At 45.8% G+C, this 25996-nt stretch overlaps 1 protein-coding gene across 2 annotated transcripts in view; it reads right to left on the reverse strand.

Annotated features, from left to right (window-relative positions):
* NDHL (inorganic carbon transport protein-like protein) overlaps nucleotides 1-25996 on the reverse strand; it is a 98070-nt gene that overhangs the window by 64934 nt on the left and 7140 nt on the right. Inside the window, exons 2-3 of one of the 2 annotated variants that reach the window (XM_087385190.1) lie at nucleotides 1194-1295; nucleotides 900-998 (exon numbers count right to left, since the gene is read on the reverse strand). In XM_087385190.1, coding sequence (XP_087241316.1) covers nucleotides 900-998; nucleotides 1194-1295 — 201 coding nt within the window. The remainder of the gene's footprint in view (nucleotides 1-899; nucleotides 999-1193; nucleotides 1296-25996) is intronic. The other variant, XM_087385191.1, reaches the window with a different exon arrangement.

Genomic DNA, 25996 nt, shown 5'->3' on the forward strand with positions numbered 1-25996 from the left:
AGCTACGCAGACAAGTTCCAGCAACACAAACAAGTGGCAAACAATAGAGGACTCAAGCGACTACAGCCACAACGACCAACTCAATGATAGGCAGAGGAGCTGAAACTCAAGCGATGAGGATCTATGCTAGAAATGATTTCAAATTGGAAAGGCCATGAACTCTCAAACACCTGCATTCGGATGCTCACAAGCCAAACGAGACATGTTGCCATCTGGTTACGAAGGCAAGTAGGCCCTGACGTGCTCCATACCCTTGACGTTCCCTATCTGTTACCAAGCCAGCCATCCACTTCCCTGTGTTGCTCCATCGAGCCCCCTTGTCTGTTTAGCAACTAACTAATTCCTTCTTGCCCGCATTAAAAAATAAGCTCCTCCTCCCCTCCCAAAAAAAAACTAACAAACAAAATAAAACGAAGGTACAACTAAATTGGAAAGTGTCCCAAAGCCTGTAGGCACTGCTCAAGCAAAGCTATCTATTGGCGTCCTTATATACAAGATGGGGCCTAAGAATAATCCCATTTAGATGCAGCTCAAATGGTGTCCACCAAGGGTTGTCTGCAAGATGTTTTTTGCAAAACGCCACATAACGGATATACTTTAAGAATAAAAGAGAGGAAATATTATGAATGATAATTTGAGATGGGAAAACCTCTTAGAAAAACGAGTATACAAGGTCGAGAATTGATAATTTCCAAGGCATTGTCTCAAACAAAAAACAATCAATCATTTCCTTGTTACAGCTTATAAAGACCATCAGAATCCCTGAATTGAAGATGCAAACTTCAATTTTTGTTCATCTTGATACTATTTCAAAAGGCAACCTGCATGTGTTTCACAGCAAGGCCTTATCACGTAGGCGAATATGGCAAGGACAAAAAAAAGAAATAAATCATACTAACCATAAGAAAAGTCATGCCCACTGTTGTTAAAGCTATCAACCTTTGCAACTTGTATGGTGACTTACTTTCCTTGGTATCCTCCATATCTTGGTTCCATCCCTTAGGGCAAAATTGTTCACCACAAACAAATGAGTCCTCTCTCTCTGTCTCTCTCTCCCCCTCTCTCTCTCTCTCATCCATCCAGTCATTCACATTTTCTTCATATACACAATGCACACATGCACGACCTCTAAAATCTAGCCATATCTTGGTTTACATATCAGCCTTACGAAGAAAAACAAAGAAAGTGCTCACCAATATGCCTAGAGTTGTCCGAGCTAACAAACTTTGAAAATGGTACGGTGCTTTCATTTCCATAGCATTTTCCACACCTCGCATCCATGCCTTTTGAAAACTCTATTGACCACAAAAAACGAGTACTTTGCACCATCACAAATCAGTATTGTTATGCGCCTCTCTCTCTCTCTCTCTCTCTCTCTCTCTCTCTCTCTCCTGGCACGGCGCACGCAAGTGGACAAGACATTGCCTGAAGTGAAGAAACAAAGACGAGAAATGCAGGTAAGAAAGGAGAAAAGAGAAGACCAAGAGAGAAGAATGGGAGAAGGAAAAAGCAGGGTGGGAATCTGAAAAATCCGAACTCCAAGACAAGGTACATGCTTTGGGAACTGAATTGCAGCAATTGAAAGACATGAAGGTGACTCCAGAAGGGACATGGAAACATGCTGAACTCAAAACAGCAAATCAGCAAGGGGGAGGCAAAGATGATGGAGTGGAAGGATGTGATCAGAAAAGGCACATCAGCCGCTTAGAAAGAGATCATATCAGATGCCCTTGAAGAAGACAAAAGATGGGACAGCAAATCCTTAAATGTCTTGGTCAGAGGCCTAGCAATAGGAGATGCCCCCATGGCAGATGCCAAAACTTTGTTGACCAAGATGGGGGTCAACCTCACTTGCGAGGAAGCTTGGAGGGTGAGTGAGGCTGACGCACGTACAAGGCCATTGGTAGTGAGATTCCGGACAAAAGAAGACACATTAGCTTGAGGGCAACATTGAAGGGAACCAAGACTTTCTTCGATGATGTGTTGGACACTGAAAGCTCAGAAATGAGTGATAGAAGAGCAAAAACGAGATGCAGTATTGAAAATGCTGCTACAATTAGTGGAGGCTCAAGAGGGAGCCAATATGACAAAGCCCTAGGGCTAAATGCCCTAACTGGACTAAGTGTCCTAACTGACCTAGGTGGTACATGTAATAACTGTACCAACAGTCCTAACTGACTATAACTAGGCCTACAAGGCACATACCAAGGAATAAGTGGCACCTATGGATAGCCCATAGAATGGCCTACAAACCTCTCTCCATGGTATGGGCTGAAGTATCCTGGACATGGCTCAAGATACCTAAATATCTAATATCAAGGTTGCACATGTTCATCTTGTAGGGATATACCTACGACTGTACAGAGTACAATAGATCAAATCACAAAAGGTACTAAGTTTAAATCTTACCGAGAAGCTAGGTGGAGCCTTCGTAAAAAGATCTGCCAAGTTGTTTTCAGTGGGAACATAAGATAACTAAATATCACCTGTTGATAATCTCTCTCTAACATAGTGATAGTGAACCTCAATATGCTTTGTGTGAGCATGGAAAATGGGATTCCGTGCAACAACCAAAGCACTCTAACTATCAATGAAGATGACGGTAGAAGCAGTCTAACATGCATGAAGTTCTACAAGTAACTTCCGAAGCCAAACACATCCCACTGTAGCTGTAAAAGCTGCTTTGTACTCAGCTTCACAGCTAGAAATAGCAACAGTACTCTGCTTCTTGCTGAACCAAGAAATGCATGAAGTACCAAGCATGAAACAATTGCCAATATGTGGCACACAAGTGTCCAAACAACCAGCCCAATAACTATCAGTGAATCCCTGCATGACAAGTGAAGTATCGACCCCATAAAGAAGGCCTATATCGACCCCATAAAGAAGGCCTAAATGCTGAGTGCCTTTGAGATATATGAAGACACACTTCATGGCATGCCAATGGTGCGTAGATGGGCTGTGCATATATCTACTCAACTGTGAGATAACATACTGTAGATCAGGTTTCGTATGGCATGAGTAAATCAAACAACCAATTGCATGCTGATAGAGAGTGACATCACATGTACTACTGCCATCCTCATAAGAGAAGTGAAAACCAAGCTCTAATGGTGTGGATACTGGCTTGCAATCCTCAAACTGAAAACGCTACAAAAGCTTTCCAATGTACTTGGATTGTGACATCAAAATGCCCTCCTCACAGCTAGCAAATTGGATGCCCAGATAGTAGTGCAAAAGACCAAGATCAGACATAGCAAATGTCTTCTGCAAAGCAAGCTTAAAATCTGCAATTTGCTGAGCATGTGTCCCAGTCACAAGCATGTCATCCACATAAAGGACTAAAATCAGCAAATCTGTCCAACGCTTGCGGATGTAAAGAGTAGCCTCTGTAGGGTTGTTCTGAAAGCCAAGTGTGAGCAAATTACTATGAATCCTGGAATACCAAGCCCGAGGTGCCTGCTTCAATCCATAGAGGTCTTTTTTCAAGGGCATACCTTGCTTTCAGAACCTTCAACCTCAAAGGCAAGAGGTTGGGAAACATAGATCTCTTCCTGCAAATGCCCATGAAGGAAAGCTGTCTTGATATCAAGCTGATGTACCTCCCAATGAAAGTTGGCAGCAAAGGCAATAATAATGCGAATAGTAGTGATCTTGGAACTGAGAGCAAAAGTCTCCTCAAAGTCAATTCCTTGTTGCTGAGCATAGCCCTTAGCAACAAGATGGGCTTTGTAACGGTCCACTGAACCATCAGCTTTCGGTTTAATTTTATAAACCCACTCAGTTCGAATGGCATTCTTGCCAAGAGGTAAATCACACAACTCCCAAGTGTTATTCCGATGGATAGAATCCAATTCAGCTTGCATAGCCTTCAACCAACAATCACTCTGAAAGGCATCTTGATGACATAATGGCTCTTCATTGCATGTCGTAGCAACCAAGGCATAAGCAACAAAACTAGCATGCTCTTTTTGGATAGCTGCTCTAGTACGGGCTGGCAGAGGAGTATCTTGTTTGCTGTCTTTTAATGTGTCAAGGAACCAAGGGGGGACCTTTTTAGGCTCCTGAATTTCAGCTCTTTCCTGGTCAAGAGTCCTATGCAAATGATCCTGATCAATCAAAGGCCTATCAGGATCAATATATGGCTCACATGTGGCTGCAAATGACCAGCAGATGAAGGAGGAACAACCTCAGATGGGACATCCTGAGCATCGGACAGAAACAAAGGCATCAAGCTATCAAAGATATCTGGGGCATCAACAACGGGCTGTTTTTGACAGTCCAGCAAAGGCATAGTGGCAGCTTCATCAAACACAACATCCCGACTGACAAAACACTTGCCCGTGTGGGGCTGATAGAGCTTATAGCCCTTGCTCTCTGAGCTATACCCAATAAAAATGCACTTGATAGCTTTATCATTCAACTTAGTGCACGTCTATGAAGGCACATGAGGATAGGCCAAGCATCCAAAAATCCTCATGTGAGATATGCGAGACTTATGACCCGTCCAAGCCTCATAAGTTGGGATAGTTTGCAATGCCATTGTGGGACATCTGTTCAAAATGTAATTAGCACACATGACGGCATCCAACCACAACTTATTAGGCAAATGTTTGCCTTTCAACATGCACCTGTGTCACCACAATGTATAATAATTAAAGAGTTTTATATGTGTGTTAATTATGGTCAAAGAGTTCTTTTAATGGTCAAAGGATTGACTACGGTCAAAGATACTTGACTCTAGTCAAGTAAACCTGACTTCGGTCGGGGAGACTTGGTTTATTACCAAGAGGGTTAACCCCGGTTAACCAAGATGTGCCAACTTCGATTGGAGAGACTTGGCTATAATTAAGGCGCCTCGACCCTTGGTCAAAGCTCCTTAATTATAATCAAAAGTGTTGACTCCGGTCAACAAGAGAATAAATATATATATATTTATTTACATTTGTCTAGGTGTGCACATGTATTCAATGGGGACGCCCACCGTGACTAGAATTAGTCCACAGTGTGTTATTTGCATGCAAAGCGCTAACAATTAATGGGTGCCAAGGTGGTGCGCTTTAATTAATTGTTGCACGTACTGGAATGAGTTATTTTTTCTAAGCGTTACGAGAGCCTAATAAGCATCTAGGAGGCGGTTCGTGTGACCAAGTGCTTTGAAGACTCCAGAGTGGCCCTTAGTGGCATGTAATAGGACTTAGTCTAGATTTTAGACAAGAGGCATGTTGCCAATTTGAAATGAGCTTGAAGCTCTTGTAATGAGGGATTTTCACGTTTTTGGAGTGGAGTGTGTATCAGACAGCTCTACGCGGAACTTTTGTAATAGATTCTCTTCAAGTAATAAAATACCTTCAGGAGGGTCCAGCCCAACATGTTGTCCTTGGCCCTAGTGTCTCTATTGAGAGAGAGAGAGAGGGAGAGCAAAAAGGGAAGTGTGCTTGTTGTCTTTTACGAAGGAGGTTCGTAGTAAATCAAAGAGTAATTGCTGTCTTTCAAGAGCGTGAGGGATTCCATTGGTATCAGAGCGCAGCTATACTGTCTTCTTAGACGGTGACGATCCAAGAAGTTGATGTGTGACTCTGCTGAAAATTAACGGAAAAGAAAGAGGCGCTGCTGTAGTTTTACGACGGTACAGCTGGTCTTTTCGCTATTTGAAGAGGACGAGTCTACGGGGGTCTCGTTGCTGGTCTTTTCCACAGAGAAATAGAGCACTGATGTTAATTGTGAGGAAAAGAATCGATGCCTCCATGCAAACGTGACACGGAGAGCCGACGACGGTAGGCACGCATTATATCCACATAATTCCAGACAAGGCCAAGAGAACCATCTGCGTATGCAAAGATTGTTGGTGACGTAGAACTACGCTGGTCAATAGAAGCTTTGCTCCTTGAGACGGACCTGACGCACCTTCACCAGAGAACAGCGCTGCACACAGACGGCTCCAGCGAGGCGCGACGCGCGATGGTTTCTGAGGCGCAATGCAGCCAAGTGAAGGTGTGAAACCTTAGGCTTACGTGGCTCCTGGTGACGTGGCCAGGGTGCCAGCAGGTCTAGCTGATGTGGCGCAGGAGGACACGTGGCAGATAGGCAGCTGCTGACGTGGCGTCCACACGTGTAGTAGATGACATGGCACTGACACATGGCAGACAGCGCACTAGATGACGTGGCAATGACACATGGCAGCCAGCCTGACAGGCTAGTGGTTAAGTTAACCCTGGTACAGTAAATCCTGGTTGGTTGACCTGTGGTTAATGAAACCCTGGTTAAGTTAACTACAGCTAGTCAACTCTGGTTAGTTGAACCAGTACCCAGTTAGTTCAACATTGGTCCAGTTAATCTGGCCTAACCAGACCAGTTTGGTTGGTGTAACCAGTCCAGTTAGTCTAGTTGCAGACTAACCAGACCAGAACCAGTCAGTCTGGTTAGAGTAACTAGCCAGTTACTCCATCTGGTTACTGTTCTTTCAAAAAAAAAAAAGGGACAGTTGCAGGCACTGTTTCTGCTAGCAGATTTCACCTGCCTGTCAGACTTTTACTGTCAGAAAAGCAGCAGAAAAGCAGAGAAAACAGAGAAAATAGAGGAAGCAGACTTCTACTGTCAGAAAAGCAGCAGAAAAGCAGAGAAAAGCAGAGAAATCAGAGATTTGCAGGAAAAAAAAAAAAAGCATGCCTTTGTACACTGGGAAGATGAATCAGATGCTTCTGAGTGCTTTTTGCAGTAGCCAGAAAAAGGGCAATACAATTGTTGATGCTTTAGCAATTTTGTGGGTTTATGCTTTGAATTGATAGCCCAATTACTGGCACAAGTTGTGGATGCAAGACACCTCTTGTTGAGGTATTTTTCTGTCGGAAAAGCAAAGGTAGTTGTGCATCAGTTACCTACACGGTGTGTGAAAAATTTGCAGATATCAGAATATGGATCAATCACCTATCCAGTGGGATTCACAAGATAGGGATGAACATCCAAGACAGAGAAGTGTGCAGCAAACTCAACAAGAATTTGAACAGATGGTACGTACTCGTATACAAGAGATGGAAAATCTCAAAAAGGATCCAAGGGCTCAGCATTTGTTTCAAGCAGAAGCTATGCCTAATGCAGTATATGACGTGCCAATGCCAGAGGCACACTCTCGTGTACAGCCTGAGAAAGAGAGATCCCATAGGGGACAGTCTCATAGCAGGAAGAGATTGAGGCATCATCACCGATCTCCTAGTCCATCACCGTCTACCTCGAGTTCGACTTCTGTATCTTCTTCTTCCTTATCAGATAAACCATCCAGGAAAAGAAGGAAACACAAGAAGTCTAGGAAGAGAAAGTCTTCCAGAGAGACCAAGGAATTCAAAGAGGGAGGTAAATCTGTCAAGTTTATGACCTACAATAGATAGTATGGTCATACAGACAAAGCATTGCAGTTCATCAGGCAGTTTGATGCTGCATTCGGCACATAAAAGTTTTCAGAATCCTCCAAGTTAAGAATGGTCAGTTTGCACTTGACAGCGACAGCGCTAGTGCATGGTGGAGTGCACAGACCACAGATGGGTCAGCCCCAAGGAAGTGGAAGGACTTCAAGAAAGCCTTCTACCAGCAGTTTATGCCAAAACAGTTTAGAGACCATGTTCTTCAAGATTGGGACAGTTTGCATATGGATGTAGGAGATACAGTGGATGTGTACAACCAAAAGTTTTGGGATGCTTATTTGCAGGTTGCACCTTTCAAAAAGATCTCCAAAGGGACCCAAATGAGAAAGTCCAAAGTAGGTCTCACTCCAAGAATTCAGGCAGTAGTGAATGCTTTGGGGGCAAAGAACATTCAAGACCTTATGCATTCAGCTTCAGTAGCTAGTCTTGTGCCGTTACAAGATCCATCTACAGTGCTATCCTTGCATGCAGGACGTGCTGATAGAAAGAAAACTGATTTTTCAAAATCACAAAAGAAAAGAGTACCCCAAGGTTGAAAAGAAAGGGTTTCAGCCTCAGAAGCCGAGGGGTACTCAGTTTTCAAAGGCTTATAAAGGCAAATCTCTATTCACCCCTGAACAGATAGCTGAATTCCGTAGAGATGGAAAATGCTTCAAGTGCGGCAAAGAGGGACATGTGGCTTCCCAGTGCCCAGAAAAGCCTTCAACTCCGAAGGGAAAAGAGGTAGAGAAGCCACGAGGACCGCAAAAGCCAATGGCGGGAGGAATTCTTGACATACTGGGTCATGTTTCAAACCCAGAACAACGAGAATCGCTGCTATCATGGGGCAAAGTCAGAGACCAGCAAGCGCTAATTTTATTTGATCCAGGGGCTACTCATAATTTCATATCAGAGGACCTAGCCCTGAGACTGGGAATAAAGACGGACGAGTTGGGCAGGGCTTTAGATGCCGATCAGATGTTTTGTGGGAATCCTGAGCCAGTTACTCCCTTGATAGGGAAGCTCCGTCTTCATGTTCAGAATTATGTGGATCAGGAAGACTTCTTCATTTCTCCACTGAAACATCATGATGTAGTCTTGGGAATGCCTTGGTTTCATCGCAAGGCAGTGAAGTTGACTCTTCGTGAAAGAGTGCTGGAGTTTGTGCATAGGGGGAAAAATCAGCGCTCTTCCTGAAAGAGTGCTGGAGTTTGTGCATAGGGGAAAAAATCAGCGTTTAATTGCCAGGAAAGGGGAGACTATCCCCATTGTATCTGATGTTACATGTGGTAAAGCAATAAAGTTTGCAATTTCTGCGTACATGGTTTTTGTAAAAGAAAAAGAGAATGATATGCATGCTGAAATGAATGATGCAGACAAAGATAAGTTTCAGTTTCTTGTAAACTTTAAAAATTGCTTTTCCGATGCTTTGCCAGGGAAGTTACCCCCAGAGAGACCAGAAGATCATCAGATAGAGTTAATGCCTGGTAGTGAGCCACCAAACAGACCACCTTATAGAGTCAGTGCGACTCAGAGAGAGGAGATTATGGCTCAAGTACAGGACTTGCTGTCCAAAGGATTGATTCAGCCCAGCTCGTCTCCCTTTTGTTCCCCTGTACTGCTAGTACAGAAGAAAGATGGTTCATTCCGTATGTGCGTCGATTATCGGGCACTGAACAAAATGACCATCAAGAATAGATTCCCTATTCCATGCATTGATGATGTGCTGGATCAGTTAAATGGAGCTTCAGTTTTCAGCAGGATAGACTTAAAGAGTGGCTATCACCAAGTGAGGATACAGCCTCAGGATGTGCACAAGACAGCGTTCCGCACTACATTCGGGTTGTATGAATACTTAGTGATGCCTTTTGGGTTGACAAATGCTCCAGCCACATTCAATAGAATGATGGATCGCATCTTCCGAAAGTACAGGCATTTCACGGGTACTTTCTTTGATGATATCTTAGTCTTTTCAAAGACAGAAGAAGAGCACAAGAAACATCTTGCTATAGTGTTTCAAGAACTGAGAAATCATCAGCTCCATGCAAACAGCAAGAAAAGTGAATTCTTCTTGGAAGAAATCCATTATTTGGGGCATATAATATCCAAGAATGGGATACAGATGGATCCAGCAAAGATCCGTGCCATTCAGGAATGGCCAGAGCTGAAAACTGTGCATGAAGTTCGAAGTTTCCTAAGCCTGTGTTCTTACTACAGAAGGTTCATCAGGCATTTTGCTGATATCGCAGCTCCATTACATGACCTTACTAAGAAAAATGCAGCCTTCACATGGGGAATATCACAGAAGAAAGCATTCAATACACTCAAGGAGAAGTTGACTACAGAGCCTATTCTTGTAGTCCCGGATCTTTATCAATCTTTTGATGTTGATTGCGATGCTTGTGGAGAATGTGTTGGGGCTGCATTGCATCAGAATGGTCATGTAGTGGCCTATGAAAGCAGGAGACTTCGGGATGCAGAAAGATATCTAGGAATCTATGAGAAAGAGTTATTGGCAGTAATTCATGCCATCCATACATGGAAGCACTATCTTTTGGGTGCAGATTTTACTGTTAAGACAGATCACCAAAGTCTGAGATACTTTTTGACTCAAACCAAGCTTTCCGAGAAGCATATGAAATGGGCAAACATGCTGTCAATGTATCATTTTCAGATTGTCCATACCCCATGAATTCGGAACAGAGTGGCAGATGCCTTGTCCCGAAGACCCCAGGTCAATAATGTGACTATTGCTTATCATCAGGACCTAGAAGGCGTGAGGGAGCAATATGCTCGTGATGCAGATTTTGGTGAAATTTTACAGCAAATGCAAGAGGGGCAATCCACGAGTCACTATTCCCTGAAAGATGGGTATCTAATGAAAGATGATTGCCTATGCATCACCCAGGAGATGAGAAAAAAGATTTTGGAGGAATGCCATGCACCTCCCTACGTTGGACACAGAGGAATTACAGCAACCACTTTAGCACTAGAGAGGTATTTCTTTTGGCTAGGGATGCGGAAAGATATACATCAGTTTGTTACTGAATGCCTTACGTGTCAGAAAGTCAAGTATGACAGACGGAAGGCACCTAGCCTACTTATGCCTCTTCCCGTGCCTCAGGCACCATGGGAAAGTATTACAATGGACTTTATTTTTGATTTGCCAAGATCAAAGTCAGGGAATGATAGGATTTGGACTATCATTGATAGATTCAGACAGCAAGCTCATTTCATTCCGGTTCGCAAAACCATAAAGGCAGATCATATGGCTAAGCTTTTCACGGTACAGATTTTTAAGCATCATGGTATGCCTAAGTCCATTGTTAGTGATCGAGATCCCAGAATCACCAGTCTATTCTGGAGAGCTTTATTTGATAACATGGGGACGAATCTGAATTTTTCTTCTTCTTTCCATCCCCAGACAGATGGTCAAAGTGAAGTAGCAAATTCTACAGTTTTGGATATGCTGAAATGCTACGTGGGTGACCAAAGTTCAGATTGGGAAAAGTACCTACCGTTGGTAGAGTTTGCTTACAATAATACAGTACATAGCTCTACAGGGAAAGCCCCTTTTGAGGTCATATATGGGAAGGTGATTTTGCCATCTATATTGAGGACCAAAGATGAAATATTTGCAGCTGATCAGTTTGTGAGAGACCTCCAGACAGCTTACAGCCAAGTCCGGACAGCAATCGAAAGGTCTCAAGAGAAACATAAAAGAGCTGTAGATAAGCATAGGAGACAGTTAGATCTCAAGGAAGGGGACTGGGTACTTTTGAAGTTTGAAAAAGCTAGGTTCTGCAAGTTTAAAGGCAAACAGAAAGTGTATCCAAAGTTATCTCCTAGATACTATGGCCCTTTCAGTGTTACGGAAAGAATAAATGAGGTTGCATACACGTTAGCATTGCCAGAGCATTGGAGGATTCACAATGCATTCCATGTGAGTCTTCTAAAGAAATTCCAAGGACCAGAGCCTACAGAACCAGTATCAGAGGATCCACCAGAAGTGGATGAGCTGGAGGAGGTCCTTCAGCTAGAGCAAATTGTGTACCATACTGTACGCAAAGGCCCTCAGGGTAAGGAGTTTTACAGGTATCTTGTAAAATTCAAGAATTATACGGCATTAGATGCCAAGTGGATGAACGAAGACATGTTATCCGACCATCCACAGCTTTTGGATGTTTACAAGGAAGCTTTTCAGTTGAGGTCAACTGAATAGAAGCCGAGGGGATGTCACCACAATGTAAATATCCTAAGTCAAAGTATAGTTGACCATTTATTTGATCATAATTAAAGAGTTTTATATGTGTGTTAATTATGGTCAAAGAGTTCTTTTAATGGTCAAAGGATTGACTACAGTCAAAGATACTTGACTCTAGTCAAGTAAACCTGACTTCGGTCGGGGAGACTTGGTTTATTACCAAGAGCGTTAACCCTGGTTAACCAAGATGTGCCAACTTCGGTTGGAGAGACTTGGCTATAATTAAGGCGCCTCGACCCTTGGTCAAAGCTCCTTAATTATAATCAAAAGTGTTGACTCCGGTCAACAAGAGAATAAATATATATTTATTTATTTACATTTGTCTAGGTGTGCACATGTATTCAGTGGGAACGCCCACCGTGACTAGAATTAGTCCACAGTGTGTTATTTGCATGCAAAGCGCTAACAATTAATGGGTGCCATGGTGGTGCGCTTTAATTAATTGTTGCAAGTACTGGAAAGAGTTATTTTTTCTAAGCGTTACGAGAGCCTAATAAGCATCTAGGAGGCGGTTCGTGTGACCAAGTGCTTTGAAGACTCCAGAGTGGCCCTTAGTGGCATGTAATAGGACTTAGTCTAGATTTTAGACAAGTGGCATGTTGCCAATTTAAAATGAGCTTGAAGCTCTTGTAATGAGGGATTTTCACGTTTTTGGAGTGGAGTGTGTATCAGACAGCTCTACGCTGAACTTTTGTAACAGATTCTCTTCAAGGTAATAAAAAACCTTCGGGGGGGTCCAGCCCGACATGTTGTCCTCGGCCCTAGTGTCTCTGTTGAGAGAGAGAGAGAGGGAGAGCAAAAAGGGAAGTGTGCTTGCTGTCTTTTACGAAGGAGGTTCGTAGTGAATCAAAGAGTAATTGCTGTCTTTCAAGAGCGTGAGGGATTCCAACCTGGCCATCTCCATCATTGACCTATTCTTCTGCTCAGCCACGGGATTCTATTGAGTATAAGGCACCGGGCATCGATGATGTATGCCAAGTGAAGCAAAAAAAACGACAAACTCCTTTGACATGTATTCACCCCCCCTGTCTGTATTAAGGTGAGCAATGTGCAGCCCACTCTCATTTTCAGCCAAAGCAATAAAATGCTTGAAGCATGAAGAAACTTCAAATTTGGATGTCAAGGTGAAAATCCAAGTGAACTTGGTGAAGTCATCAATGGCCAGAGTGTGGCCAATCATAAGGGTCCAATAGTTCCCCGTCTCCATAGGGTCCCCCGCTTTGTGACAAAACAATAGAAGCCCCCAAGAGTTGCAACTCGCATGGGTCCACAAACATCACTATGAACCAGATAAAGCTTGGGTGAGGCACCAACTCTCCTATCCTTGGGAAACGCAGCACGGTGCATCTTACCAAGAAAGCATGGTTCACAAACATATACCATCCTTATCAAACTTCACCAAAGCTCCAAAGTTGAGGTGTCCAAACCTCTCATGCCACAAATGGGTATCTGCCATGGTAGAATCAAGAGCAAAGGCATGTGCATCTGCAAGTGCAGCATCATCCAAACACCTGTCACATGCATCAAGTCTATAAAGACCTCTAGTCAATCTACCAGTCAAGACCATGGTAAAGGCATGTGTAGCATCACGGTATATGATGCATTATTGGCACATGTGACACTGCCCCTCTGAGATGCATGCTCTAATGAAATGAATAACTTCCACTATCAAAGAACCAGGCATCATGAACATCTGAAACTGCCATGCAAGCATCATGAACATTAGGATTATACTGACATGTAACCAAGAAAGCCCAATGCTGGTCTTGTGCAAAATTAGCAGACTCATGTCCATCTTCTGCACTAGAATAACCAGATACTGCAAGACTAGACTCTTTCTTCTTCTTTTCAAATGTAATCCACTTCCTGCATTCAGATATATCATGCCCAGGTTTCCTACAGTAGTTACATCTCTGCTTCTTTTTGTTATCCCCTGAAGAAGAGGCACCATGTGAATGATCAACATGTGAATGAGGGGATTTACCAGCTGAACCTTGCCTTTGCCTTTGTTTTAATGCTGGGCAGCAAAGGCTTGATCACTAGCCATAGAAGCATTGCGATTTCCACGACTTTGCTCCTTCTGAAGAAGAAGAGCAACCAGCTGGTCAAATGAGAAATGGTTGGCATTGCCACCTACGACCAACCTCAATGTAGTAGCAAAGCCTTGATAAGAATCAAGCAACCCATCAAGGGTATTAGAAACAAGCTGAGAATCAGGCATAATCTCATCAATGTTGGCCAATTGCTCTTTCAAATCCTTCACATTAGTGAGATAGGCATCCATGTTACCACCCTCTTCAAGCTTCAAGTCCTTCAACTGCTTGCGGAGAAAGGCAACCCTTGCCTCATTCCGCACCTGATACAAGGATACAAGCTACATGCTTGCTTAGCTGTCTTGCAAGAACGAATATGAGGGATAATGGCCCGTTTCACTGTAAGAGCAATCAAGGCATGTGCTTTGGCATCACAACCATCCCACTGAATCTGCTCCTGTGTAGGAGGCAAAGTACCTGTAATAGTAGTTGCAGGTGCTCTAGAAGTAGCATTAGAACCATCACCTAAAGACCCATCACCTGAAGAAGCACCAAAGGCGGTAGGTGTAGCACAAGAAGCGGCATTACGTACAGGCCTAGCCTCTAAACCTGAAACAATATGCCATAAATTTTGGGCAACCAAAACATGTCCCATCATGTATGACCACATGGGATAATTGGTGCCATCAAGCTTGTCATCAGCCCCAAGCATTCCAAAAAGCTCATCTTTGTTGCTTGCCATTGATGTAAATAAAGAAGCAGTACCACAAAGGAGAAAGGCAAAGGAGAGATGCAACTCTCAACTGCAAGAACTAGTGCCTACACAAGCCTCAAGGCTTTCACTGCAAGAGTGCAATAACCAGTCCCAAAAGTTGAGATGTATGACCTTCAATGCACCAGAGTGCATCAACAAGGCCCAAACACGAAGGTAGATAGAGAGAGTTGCTTCAAAAATTCCTTAGCAGGCTCCAAAACTGAGATTCGGTGGTGAAAGTGACCTCAAACAAATGCCAAATGCCACCATACGGCACTAGAGACCTGCTGTCAATTCTGTACAGTCAATAACTGCTTCGAAATACTGACACAAACCCCGAGACACGCCCGTACAGCATTCAATGCACCTGCAGCAGGTCCGTACAGGTCCGTACCTACAATAAATACTCCTGCACAGGTCCCTACAGAGTGTGCAGACCACAGGTGTGAACTGACCTGCAATAAATGCGACTGTACAGCCTTCAATGACTCCGTACAGCATCTTAGATGCCTCTGACAGTTCCGTACAGGCTGTACGGCTGTCCGTACAGCAGCAGCAGCCCACACGTGCGAAGTACGGCCAAAAACAGCTCAGCTGAGACCAAGAATGCACCAAAAATGCTCAGTCTAGCAGGTGCCTATGCAGCAGCAGCTCCGAAATGAGGTTTTCCCGCGATGAAACTCCTCCAAATGCGCTTGTGTGACCACATGTGCAGCCCCGAAAGACGAACAGCAAGAATAGGCCGCCAAACACCGTCAATGAGCAAGGGAGGGCTCAAGGTGGCTGGCAATGGCTGAGGGTTTGAAAATGCTGCTACAATGAGTGGAGGCTCAAGAGGGAGCCAATATGACAAAACCCTAGGGCTAAATGCCCTAACTGGACTATGTGTCCTACCCGACCTAGGTGGTACATGTACTAAATGTACCAATAGCCCTAATTGACTATAACTAGGCCTACAAGGCACATACCAAGGAATAAGTGGCACCTATGGATAGCACATGACGGTGTTGAACTCTAAAGATGAGAGCACAAAACATGGCAACTGTATGGAATTGTAATGGTACCCACTAGTCTGACCTAGGGGGTTTCTTAGAAAAATACACTGACAAAGATGTGATTTTTTACACTGAGACCCACAAGAGCCCAGATAGGGTATTGCCTCTGATTCTCATACTCACTCCACACTTCCACTTGTGTTTTGAGTGCATCATCCTTTCAGTTCAGATAGTAGTGAGCAGGAGAGAGTGTGTGAGTTACGCTATCTCACTCCTACACAATTCTTGGTGCAAACACTTGGTTTGGCGAAAAGGGCTCAAATGGCAGCTCCCTCAACTTCCCAACCGTCAAGGTCTTACTTCTCCAGAAGATTGCAGATAGCCGTCTGGTCTATACAGAAAAAAGCCTTGATAGGCTAGATTGTAGGTCTCACGCCTACCAGAAGCCAGGTGTGGGATTGATCCAGGCGAGTTTGGCACTTGACATTTAGGAGGTTACCATCTACGAGAGGTGAATGTTCCTTCTTCAGCTGAGCTAACTTGACACCGCCCAGGCCTTGGTGGAGCAGAGTCCCGTTTTCCTCAGCCAATACTTGGTTTACCTCATTCCTTGGTATCATGTTTCACAGTGGATGACATGGATTCGACACATCACGTGCCATGGTTCCCAGTGACGTTCCGCTTCCCAGGGCTGTTGAAAATGGGGAGAAGGTGAGAGACACATGATTGGAGACGAGCTGAGGCATGAACTGATGTGGATTGATAGATATCTTCACAGCAAGTACATAGCCTCTTTTATAGGCTGGGCAAGCCTTATCTTCTCACACAAACACCTCATAGATGAGGTCACACACAAGAGAATCTAGATCCTATAATCTAGGTGAGGAATCACATCTACCACATGAGGTGGCACAAGTGGCCTCAAGACTTTTCACACTCACAGAACTATAGGACACTCCTAGGACTCTAGGACCACGCACACTAGGACCACACACACTAGGACTCCGATTCCAACAAACCCCCCTTCGGAGCTAGGGTGAGAAATTATGACATCATCCAGACTGTGCATCCCAAGCAATCTCAGAGGCTAACAGCTGAGCATAATTCAGAGGTTGAACCAAGCACTCTCATGGCTTAGGTGTCGACGTGATCAGAGACTCAAATCTAAGCATGGATGCATGACCAACTCATAGGTCTAGGGAGTACACCAACATCCTGGAACTCGGCCAGGCCTGATAAACGAAAGACACAACAACCCCCCTGTCTCCTAACTGGGTACATGGAAATAAGTGGAGCCTTTTATAGGACAAGGCACACAAAATGACAAATTATTACATCATTTTAGGGGGACTACCCAAGGCAGAGTACCTAACACACATGACTCTAGAAAGCCCACTCTTCATCTATCACCTCATGGAGGGATAGACCAGAAGTAGCAGCAGTGCAGGCTTGTTCCTCAGGTCCAGAAAGTGTAGCTTCATCATCTTCGTCCTCGCTTTGCTCCTCAACCAGATTGGCATGTTCTTTGGCTTGTACCTTTGCCATTTTCTTGAAGCAACGATCCTCTAGATGGCCAAGTTTCTGACAGTAATTACATTTAAGAGGTTTTCCGTTCTTCTTGGGCTTATTCTTGAGAAAGAATGCTTTGCCAGATTCGAAGGAAGATTCTGCTTTCTCTGTAAGCCTACGGTCCTCATCAATGAGATGAGCTACCATATCCTTAAAGCTCATATTGCGGCTGACTCTTAGGATAGCAAGGATCTCATTGTACTTGGAAATGTCTTCAATACTGGAGAGAAGTACAGCAACTTGATCATCATCTTCAACAATGGCTCGGATGGCAGATAATTGTTGGAGAATTGACCCAAGATTGCTCAAGTGTTCATTGAGGGTTTCGTTTTCCTTCATCTTGAGCTTGAAGAGTTTTTGTTTGAGAAATACTTTGGAATTATTAATCTTATTTCCAAACATTTTTCTCAAACTTTTCCCAAACGTCGTTTGCTGTCTTATCAAAATCCACATGGTGGATAAGGTTGTCAGCTAAAGCTAGGCCAATGATAGCCATTGCTTTATCATTTTGGTTCTCCCACCAACTGATTCTAGCATCATCGCCTTGGGGTTTTGGCTCCTTGCCATTGGTGATATTCCATATGCCTTCTTGCATAAAAAGAAGCCGTAGTTTTGTCTGCCAAGTTGGGAAATTGCTCCCTAAGAATTTCTCGATGAACGAGGAGTTTTTTATGCTATCCATTGGTGGGAAGGTCTTAGCTGTTATTACAGCCAGTGTCTAAATCCCTTACAATGTTTACTCAAATTTCAAGAAAGGCCCAAATTTTACATGGTAGAAGCTTCAATTATGCCAAAGGAAGACATAGGACAGAAAAGCCCTAAATTTTTGGGTTAGGGTTGCTGCAAAAATTAGGGTTTGCAGAAAATTGGGGCTTTTCAAAATTTCCTAGAGCATAGTGTTCTAGCAACACTAGGGGAGCTGCAGATCATAAAAGCCCCAACAAATTCACCCAAAATGAGGCAAAAATCTTCAAAAACGCAGAATATCTTAGACGGACTGTATGCTGGTCAATGGAGAGGCATAGGTCCAGGCTGATACGGGCTCTTGTACACTGATGCTGAGGCTAAAGAGCAGTCGATGATGAGGCTTGGGTAGGAGCTCATGTGGAGAGGCAAACGAAGAAGATCAGAATCTAGACTCCAGCTTGCAAATTAGGTCATTACGAACTGGGTATTTGCAGAGGAAAGCGTGGGAGGAATGCAAACGCACAGCAGCCACGTAGAAAACCTTTGCCTACCTCGCGACCTGTACTCACGAGATCAGCCCAAGAGATACGCGATGAACAGGTGCAGATAAGCGATGCAACTTCAAAGGATATGTCGGGCAGGTGACAAGTTGCTGCGCCACTCTTCTGCTGCGCCATCCTACGGATCTTCTACCCGCTCCTCTGTTTGTCATCTGCTCGCACAACAGGCCTGATTCGTTGCTCTACGCTGCACCTCTCTGCTCACGCTGCTGCTCTCTGCTCACGCTGCTGCTCCTGCAACAGTCGCCATTCAACCCTACACCCCGAGCCTTAGCAAGGAAGGTCCGTGTGGAGCTGCAGCATCCACCATCAGAGCACATAGGTGCCCGCATGACAGGCGCTGCATCCTGAGTACTACCGTAACTCGCCATCTCTAAAGCCAAGTGTTGAAAATGGGGAGAAGGTGAGAGACACATGATTGGAGACGAGCTGAGGCATGAACTGATGTGGATTGATAGATATTTTCACAGCAAGTACATAGCCTCTTTTATAGGCTGGGCAAGCCTTATCTTCTCACACAGACACCTCATAGATGAGGTCACACACAAGAGAATCTAGATCCTATAATCTAGGTGAGGAATCACATCTACCACATGAGGTGGCACAAGTGGCCTCAAGACTCTTCACACTCACACAACTATAGGACACTCGTAGGACTCTAGGACCACGCACACTAGGACCACACACACTAGGACTCCGATTCCAACAAGGGCTTGAGAGAGAGTACCGCTCCATCCACCCTTCCATTGGGAGATGCTTTGGCACCTTGTTACACTCCCCGCCCACTCGGTAGCTTCGGTGGTGGCAGATGATGGCATCCCTTATCTCAAGGTGATTGTCAAGTCCCCAAATACCCTGTCGAAGGAGATCCCCCTCAAGACACTTGATGGGGGAGCGCTTCAACAGAGGGTGGAAATTCCTGGCCTTCTGCATTCAGTGTCTTTGTTGTAGGCAGATGGGTCACTTGGTAAGGCTTGTCCAAGGAGGTAGGGTCATGCTCTCTTCCCCCACCTCCTTCGGCCTGTGAGTGATGACATAGGGAACCTTGTGAGGATAGAGCCCAATGTCCTTCTAGGCAGCAGCAAGAATCTCAGACTACCACATGGAGCCTCAAAGGGGGCATGGACTAGGGTCGAGAGAAAGAAGCCTAGCAAGAAGGTCTTGAAGAACCATAGGTGTCGAGCTAGACTTAGACAGTGGGCAGCAATTGAGAAGGTAGAAGCCTCCCCACCTCGAGCGAATAGATAGACCCTCCTCAGGACATCGCTAGAATCCTGCTGGCAAGGAGTTCTTTGATCCACCAGTAGGCAATCCCAGCCCCGTCATCAATGGGGGCCTAGCGTCCATAGGTTTTGACACCTCTCTAGGCCTCAAGGGAGGCCTCAGTTTCAATTCCCACTGCCCCTCCAGACCGTCCCCTACCCCCTCGGATCTCTCCCCCTCTACCTTCTTCTTCTTCGCTTTTATCTCCATCTCCTCCTCGCCCTCCATTACCCTCTTCTCCTCCCCCTGCAGGGCCACCGATATAGTCATTCTAACCACCTACCCTGCCTTCCTCTTCTCCACCCCCCTACACTGCAACGGTCTCCCCCTCTTTCCTCGTTGCGCCCTCCCGTTCCAAAGTCTCAACCTCCTTGCACGCCTAAGCCTCTAGGCAAGGCAAGGGCGTGACTTCCTCCTCGCAGCACAGGCCTCTTTTGCGCTTCCTCAATCTGTCCCTCCTCCAGCACATGACCTCTCAGCTTCCAATACCGAGGCCTAGTCCAGGGCAGCCCCTTCCAAGGGAGTTCTCAAGAATTGGACCCTGGAACTATCTCGACGTTCCGGATGATTATTCCCATGCCTCAGAGATGATGGTTTTAATCCTTCATCTTCTCAAGGGGAGGCTCCATCAAGGTAGTTGGTTCTGCCACTCGTCCTTTCTAGGATTTCGAGTACGCCGCCAACACTAGGAAGGAGCAGTGGGCCCCAATTCTATTTGATCTTATGATGAGGGATCAAATGTTCCATATGATGGAGGAGTGGCTAGGGCCCCATTTGTGGGTGGTGAGACGGCCACCTATCAATTGGGTTTCTCGCTTGCACACAAACGCATACTGGGCCTAGAAGTAGCAATACTCCGGGTGGGGCCAGGAATTCCAGCTCTCCCAAGTTAGACACTGGACACTTCAGCAATGCACTAGTCAACTGGATGTCCAGGTCTCCTTCATGCTACAGTTGGTCTTTGAAGGAGTCATGCGTCTAATGCACTGTCGCATAGGCGAGGATTACTCCCCCCCCTCGAAGTCACAAAAGTATGAGATCATAGTTCAGGCTCCCACTCACAGGAGGGCCTTACGGATCCGAAGCCGTACCCCTGTCCGTGAGAACTGTCCTCACCAGCAATGGGGGGTCCAGGGGCTCCATAGTCCCTCCCACCAGGAGTCCGGGATCGCCTCCTCAATCTCCTGCATCCTGATACTTGCTCCTTTGAGGTAGGAGAGGGCCTGTCTCCGGGTCTCTGTCTCCCTAGGAAGTCGTCTCCATGTCCCAAAGGATCTGGCCCTCAATGTGCCCATCCGATATGAGTAGGTGCCAGATGAGAGGCTGCCTCTCTCAAACTCCTCTCTGCAAGACGGCCTAGCCCGTATGAGTCCTCCTGCCAATCTCTGCCACATTCTGTAGAGACTCTGCATTAACAGAGAGCCCCTCCCTATCAATAGAGCCTCAGAGAAATCCACCTGTAGGATTGCTGCCACTGCCCCCCTTTGTGAGGTGTGTTCCCCGAAAGCTCCCGCTGAAGTAAGAGCTTCTAGGGTTTTGTACCCGGAGTAAGGCCTTTCACAACTAGCTTGCCCAAGAGGGCTCTGCTCTACATCTCAAGGTCAATAATGCCAAGTCTTGTGGCAAGATCATTGATATAATATAATACAAACTTTTTTTTGCCCAAAAAAAAAAAAAAAGCCAAGTCTTGTGACAAGATCATTGTCTGCCAGACCGCCCTGGCTCTAGTGTTGCACGTGCCATCCGATCCCGACCAGAGGAAGTTTCGTACTAGGCGTCGTAGCTGCCCCATGCATCCCTGATGAAACAGCAACACGAGGCGATGTACAAGGCTATGGCTAAGAGTACTTGGTTCACCACTAGTGCACGACCCGCAAGCGAGAGTTTGGCATAGCTTCAATATGACACTCTCTAGGACCGGGCTGAACTGCTGCTCTGCCGAAATCTCAATGCCTACCTAGCAGCCTAGGTAATGCGCCGTCTCTCCTCACACGATCCAACGACATGCAAAATCAGCTCCCCAATCTTGAACCTCCTAGGTGTCCTCTGAGCCTATGAAGAAACCAACGGATTTGGTCCAATTTATGCGAGCTCCAGAAGCCTCATAATAAATGGCTAAGACCGCTCTGACCCTCTCCATGCTGGCCGCAGAGCCATCCACATATAGCACTATGTCATCTATGAACTCGGAGTCAAGGAGCTCCTCCTCTTGTCTGATCGGAAGCTGCATCCTTGTTATACCAAGAGTCTGGGAGCGCAGAAAGTAACCTAAGGCCTCTGCCACAAAAAGGAAAAGATAAGGGGCCAGCGGGCAGCCCTGCCTCACTGAGCGAGAGAGAGGGAAGCCTCGCCTGTGTGGCCCCTGATAATCATTTGGCTGGAACTGCCCGCATAGAGAGCTGATACCCCTCTGATCCATCTCTCTGAGAAACCGAGCCTCTGCATGGTCCCCTCCAAGAAGGACCACTCCACCCTATAATATGCCTTCTCGAAATTGAGAAGAAGAATGGTGAGCGGCTGTGCCTCCTCCCTAGCCCAGTCCATTGCCTCCCAGAACGTGAAGATGTTATCCAGGATGCTACACTCTTGGACAAAACTAGTCTGCATCTCATGAATGATATTTGGGAGGTGGGGTCTCAGACGTAGACTCAAGACCTTAGCCAAGATCTTGTAAGCAGTGTCCAAAAGGGTAATTGGCCTCCACTGCCGAATGTTTGACCTGTCGCCCCCCTTTGGAAGCAGGCATATCCAGCCTCTGCTCAAGGAGTGTGGGAGTGATCCTGAGTCGAAGATCTCCTCGCAGGCTAGTCTGAAAGGGGTGGAGATATGCTCCTAGAAGCATCGAAAAAAGGTCGGGGTTAGGCCATCCTCATCAAGGCCCTTCTGGGCTAGAAGGGCCTGACGCATTAGCATTCTGAATTGCCATGTTAGCAGTCCACGCAGGCTACCACATCAGCAGCCAGGCCAGTAGGTACACGTGGATGTCAGCCCGCATTAGCATTCTGGACTGCCATGTCAGCAGTCCATGCAGGCTACCACATCAGCAGCTAGGCCAGTAGGTACACATGGATTGCCACACAGACAACCACGTCAACAGGCTGCAACGTAGGCAACCATGTCAGCAGAACAAGAGAGAGCCTCCATCAGCCTCCGCATGTACCACGTCAGCCCGCATTAGTAGTGCCACGTGGCAATTGGGTGTTAGCAGTAGTACCAGTCGGTGCAGTAGGGCAAGAGCAACCTGGTGGTTGGTGGGAGCTCCACCCTAGTTGGCCTATTTCAGGGCCCAAGGGGTCTATAAAAGGCAGTCCCCTTGGCCCCATCCTTCATCCAGTCCTACAGGCTCCAGCCTTCAACCAGCAGTAGCCTTCAAAGCTTGGATCAGGGCCGGAGAGTCTGCAACAGCCCAGCAGCCTCTTCCAAGCCTCCTTCAGTTAGTCCTCATCCCGGTTCAGTGCGGTACAGCAGCAGATAGGGTCTGCCCTTCAGCAACCCTCAGTTCCAGATCTACAGTGAGGGTTTCCTTCCTTTATACAACAGTCTCTATTCTCTTCGTAGTCCGGGTTCTCCTCCATACATACTTGTTCTTTACAATTGTATCCAGTCCTCTGGGGCAAACATTGCTCGGTTATTATTTTCCCTCTTCGGAGACCCACTATATTCTCTCCCTCTGATTCTCACACTCACTCCACTTGTGTTTTGAGTGAATCATTCTTTCAGTTCAGATAGTAGTATGCTAGAAAGAGAGTGAGTTAAGCTATCTCCCTATTACATTGGTATCAGAGCTTCAGCATTTCTTTCCTGAGATAGGGAGGTCAAATCATGGTTCCTGCCACCCCAGTACCTAGACAGACTTCAGAGTCAGTTCTATGAGCTATGCTAGGGGGACACCAAGATGGTGAATCATTACGCCAACAAGTTCATTTAGGTGTGCATACAGCTGCAGCTGGAGGAGAATCAGAAGCTGAGCAAGTTTCTCCATGGGCTGTGTTCAGACATCCGGTTGTACGTTTGTAGTTTCAGGCCATGGGATTGTGAGTGTGCATATGAGCTTGCCCAGAATTTCGAGCTCATGCACAAGGGTCAAGGATCCAAGCAGGTCAACAATAAGAAGTCCTAGGATTCCACGCTAGGTGATGGTCGGAATGGGCAGCAGAAGAAGAGCTGGATGGGCGGGTACTTGGATGCAACGACATGAGCACTCTATGCCAAAGAGAACCAATGCTTCCAAGTTCCATTATCATGTGTAGGGTCACAAGAAGGAAGATTGCCCACACTACCAAAAGCTTCGAGCAGAAGGAGCCACGCCAAGTGGCTCATCCACAGCTTCAGCTCCTACAAGGACAACGTCAGTGGTCATCAAGGAGCTTGAAGATCAGCAGAAGGGGAAGCCTCATCAGTTTCCCAACATGTTTCAGTTTTATGCCCAACATAAGGTCCTTATCCTAGCAAATTCAGGCAACTCTGACGACATCATTTCCACCAAAGCAGCTAAGAAGTCCCACTTGACTCACACCGACGGATTCTATTGCCTTGAATGGCGTATTTCTGGGACAGCAGATAGAGAGCAACATGCAGGTCTCTTCAGCAACTTTGAAGATCTCAAGGTGGGTAGACAATCGGCCACTGAGGGTCGCACCTGCTCAGGCACAGCGGCGAGGTCATCTTGGGGGCACTTAGAGGTGTTCTGCCTAGACCTTTGATTTCAGTGGTTTAGAGTGCTCGAGACCGCCGGATCCAGCATGACATAGTACGATTGTAGAACCACGATGTCTTTCTCACAACGAATCTTATACCTAGATGAATCCAAGAACATTCTCAAACTCATCCTCTAAAAACACAACATAGTGCAGTTTCAATCTCACAATGAATCTTCCTCCGTCCCTATCACAACTACGCACAGAGGAGAATCACACTGAGCAGCTTCCTATCAAACACCGCAGCAAGTATCCTCACCAAAAGTTAGCAGAAGACCAGCCAGGTATTCAGATCAGGATTCAGAAGCAAGGCATACCACAGTCAGCTACCTCCTTCAGCATATTGGGAGGCCCCTTTCATGTACTAGTTCAAGTTTCAACATAACGGGATAGAACGGGATATTAGGGCATCCTCAGCCCATGGCAGCATGCTGGACTGACATATCTACAGAGAGCCACATCAACAGTCCATGCACACTACCACGTCAGCAAGTTGCATTAGCAACCAAGCCAGCAGGGACATGGGCACTGCCACGCAAGTACAAGCAACCATGTCAACAAAGCGGGGCAAAGCCTGCATCAGCCTCCACAGGTGCACATCAGCCCGTGATGCCACGTCAACAAAGCCATGTGGCATTCGGGTATTACGGCAACAATAGTACTAGTCGGTGTTGTAGGGCAGAAGCAGCCTGCTACTCAATGGAAGCTCCACCCTAGTCGGCCTATTTCACGGCCCAAAAAGGCAGCCCCTTGATGGCACAGGAACAGAATGGAAAGGAAATGGAAAAGCTGTAAATGAAGAGACAAGTGCAAAGCAATGATAACCAAAGTACTCACATGAATAGATAGCTTGATGTTGACTGATGTGATAGACAATAGACAAGTACAACACTATATAGTGTGCCACTGACCCTAGAAAGTCACAATGTCTATGGGATATCTTCCAATATGGCACGTGGCATGCCTAGGACTCACTAGACTATAAAACCACACCTAGACCACCTAGAACACTCCTTTTAGACTCACTTTGGCTTCATATTCCAACACCCCCCCATGAAGGCAAGGTGAGAGACTACTGGAATGGAACCAAGAACAGAACATGACAATGACGGTCATCAAACTGTGCACCCTATGTAACTCAGAGGCTAAAGTCTGAGCATGTTCAGAGGTTGATCCAAGCACTCTCATGGCTTGAGACTCAACATGCTCAGAGACTCACGTTATAGTATGGCTACATGACCAGCTCATAGGTCTAGGAGACCAATGCACCAACATCCTGGAACTCTCAAGCCACGCCTGATAAACAAATAGACCTATCAAAGCCAATACATATGGCTCCCACAGTACATCCCCCCTTGGCTTCATAACAGGACATGTTAGGAAGCCACACACCAATAAAATAGGAAAACCAATACATCTTTTTAGGAGGACTATCCAAAGCAGAGGACCTTTAGACTCAATGAAAACCAAACACTCAATACATATCATTTTAGGGGGACTACCTAGGACAGAGGACCCCAAAATACATCAAGTTGTAGGAATAATAAAAATAGATCTCTTAGGAGTAAGAGATGTCCTCCAAGTACCTAATGCACATGTGTGCACATCCTTGTGAGTCGATGACGATGTCAATGAAGCACTAGGCATGGATGCCCCAAAATATGTGTCGGTGAAGTCTATCGGGGTAGCTACATGGAGCACTCACATGGTGACTCTCAAAATGCCGGTCGGAGAATCACCAGATGTCAGAAAGAAGCCTCAATGGGGGTTAATTTTG

The sequence above is a fragment of the Dipteris shenzhenensis genome, chromosome 14 (genome assembly GCF_047967505.1).
Source record: "Dipteris shenzhenensis isolate YYH24624 ecotype China chromosome 14, Dip_SZ_1.0, whole genome shotgun sequence".
In the NCBI taxonomy this organism is placed as follows: domain Eukaryota; kingdom Viridiplantae; phylum Streptophyta; class Polypodiopsida; order Gleicheniales; family Dipteridaceae; genus Dipteris; species Dipteris shenzhenensis.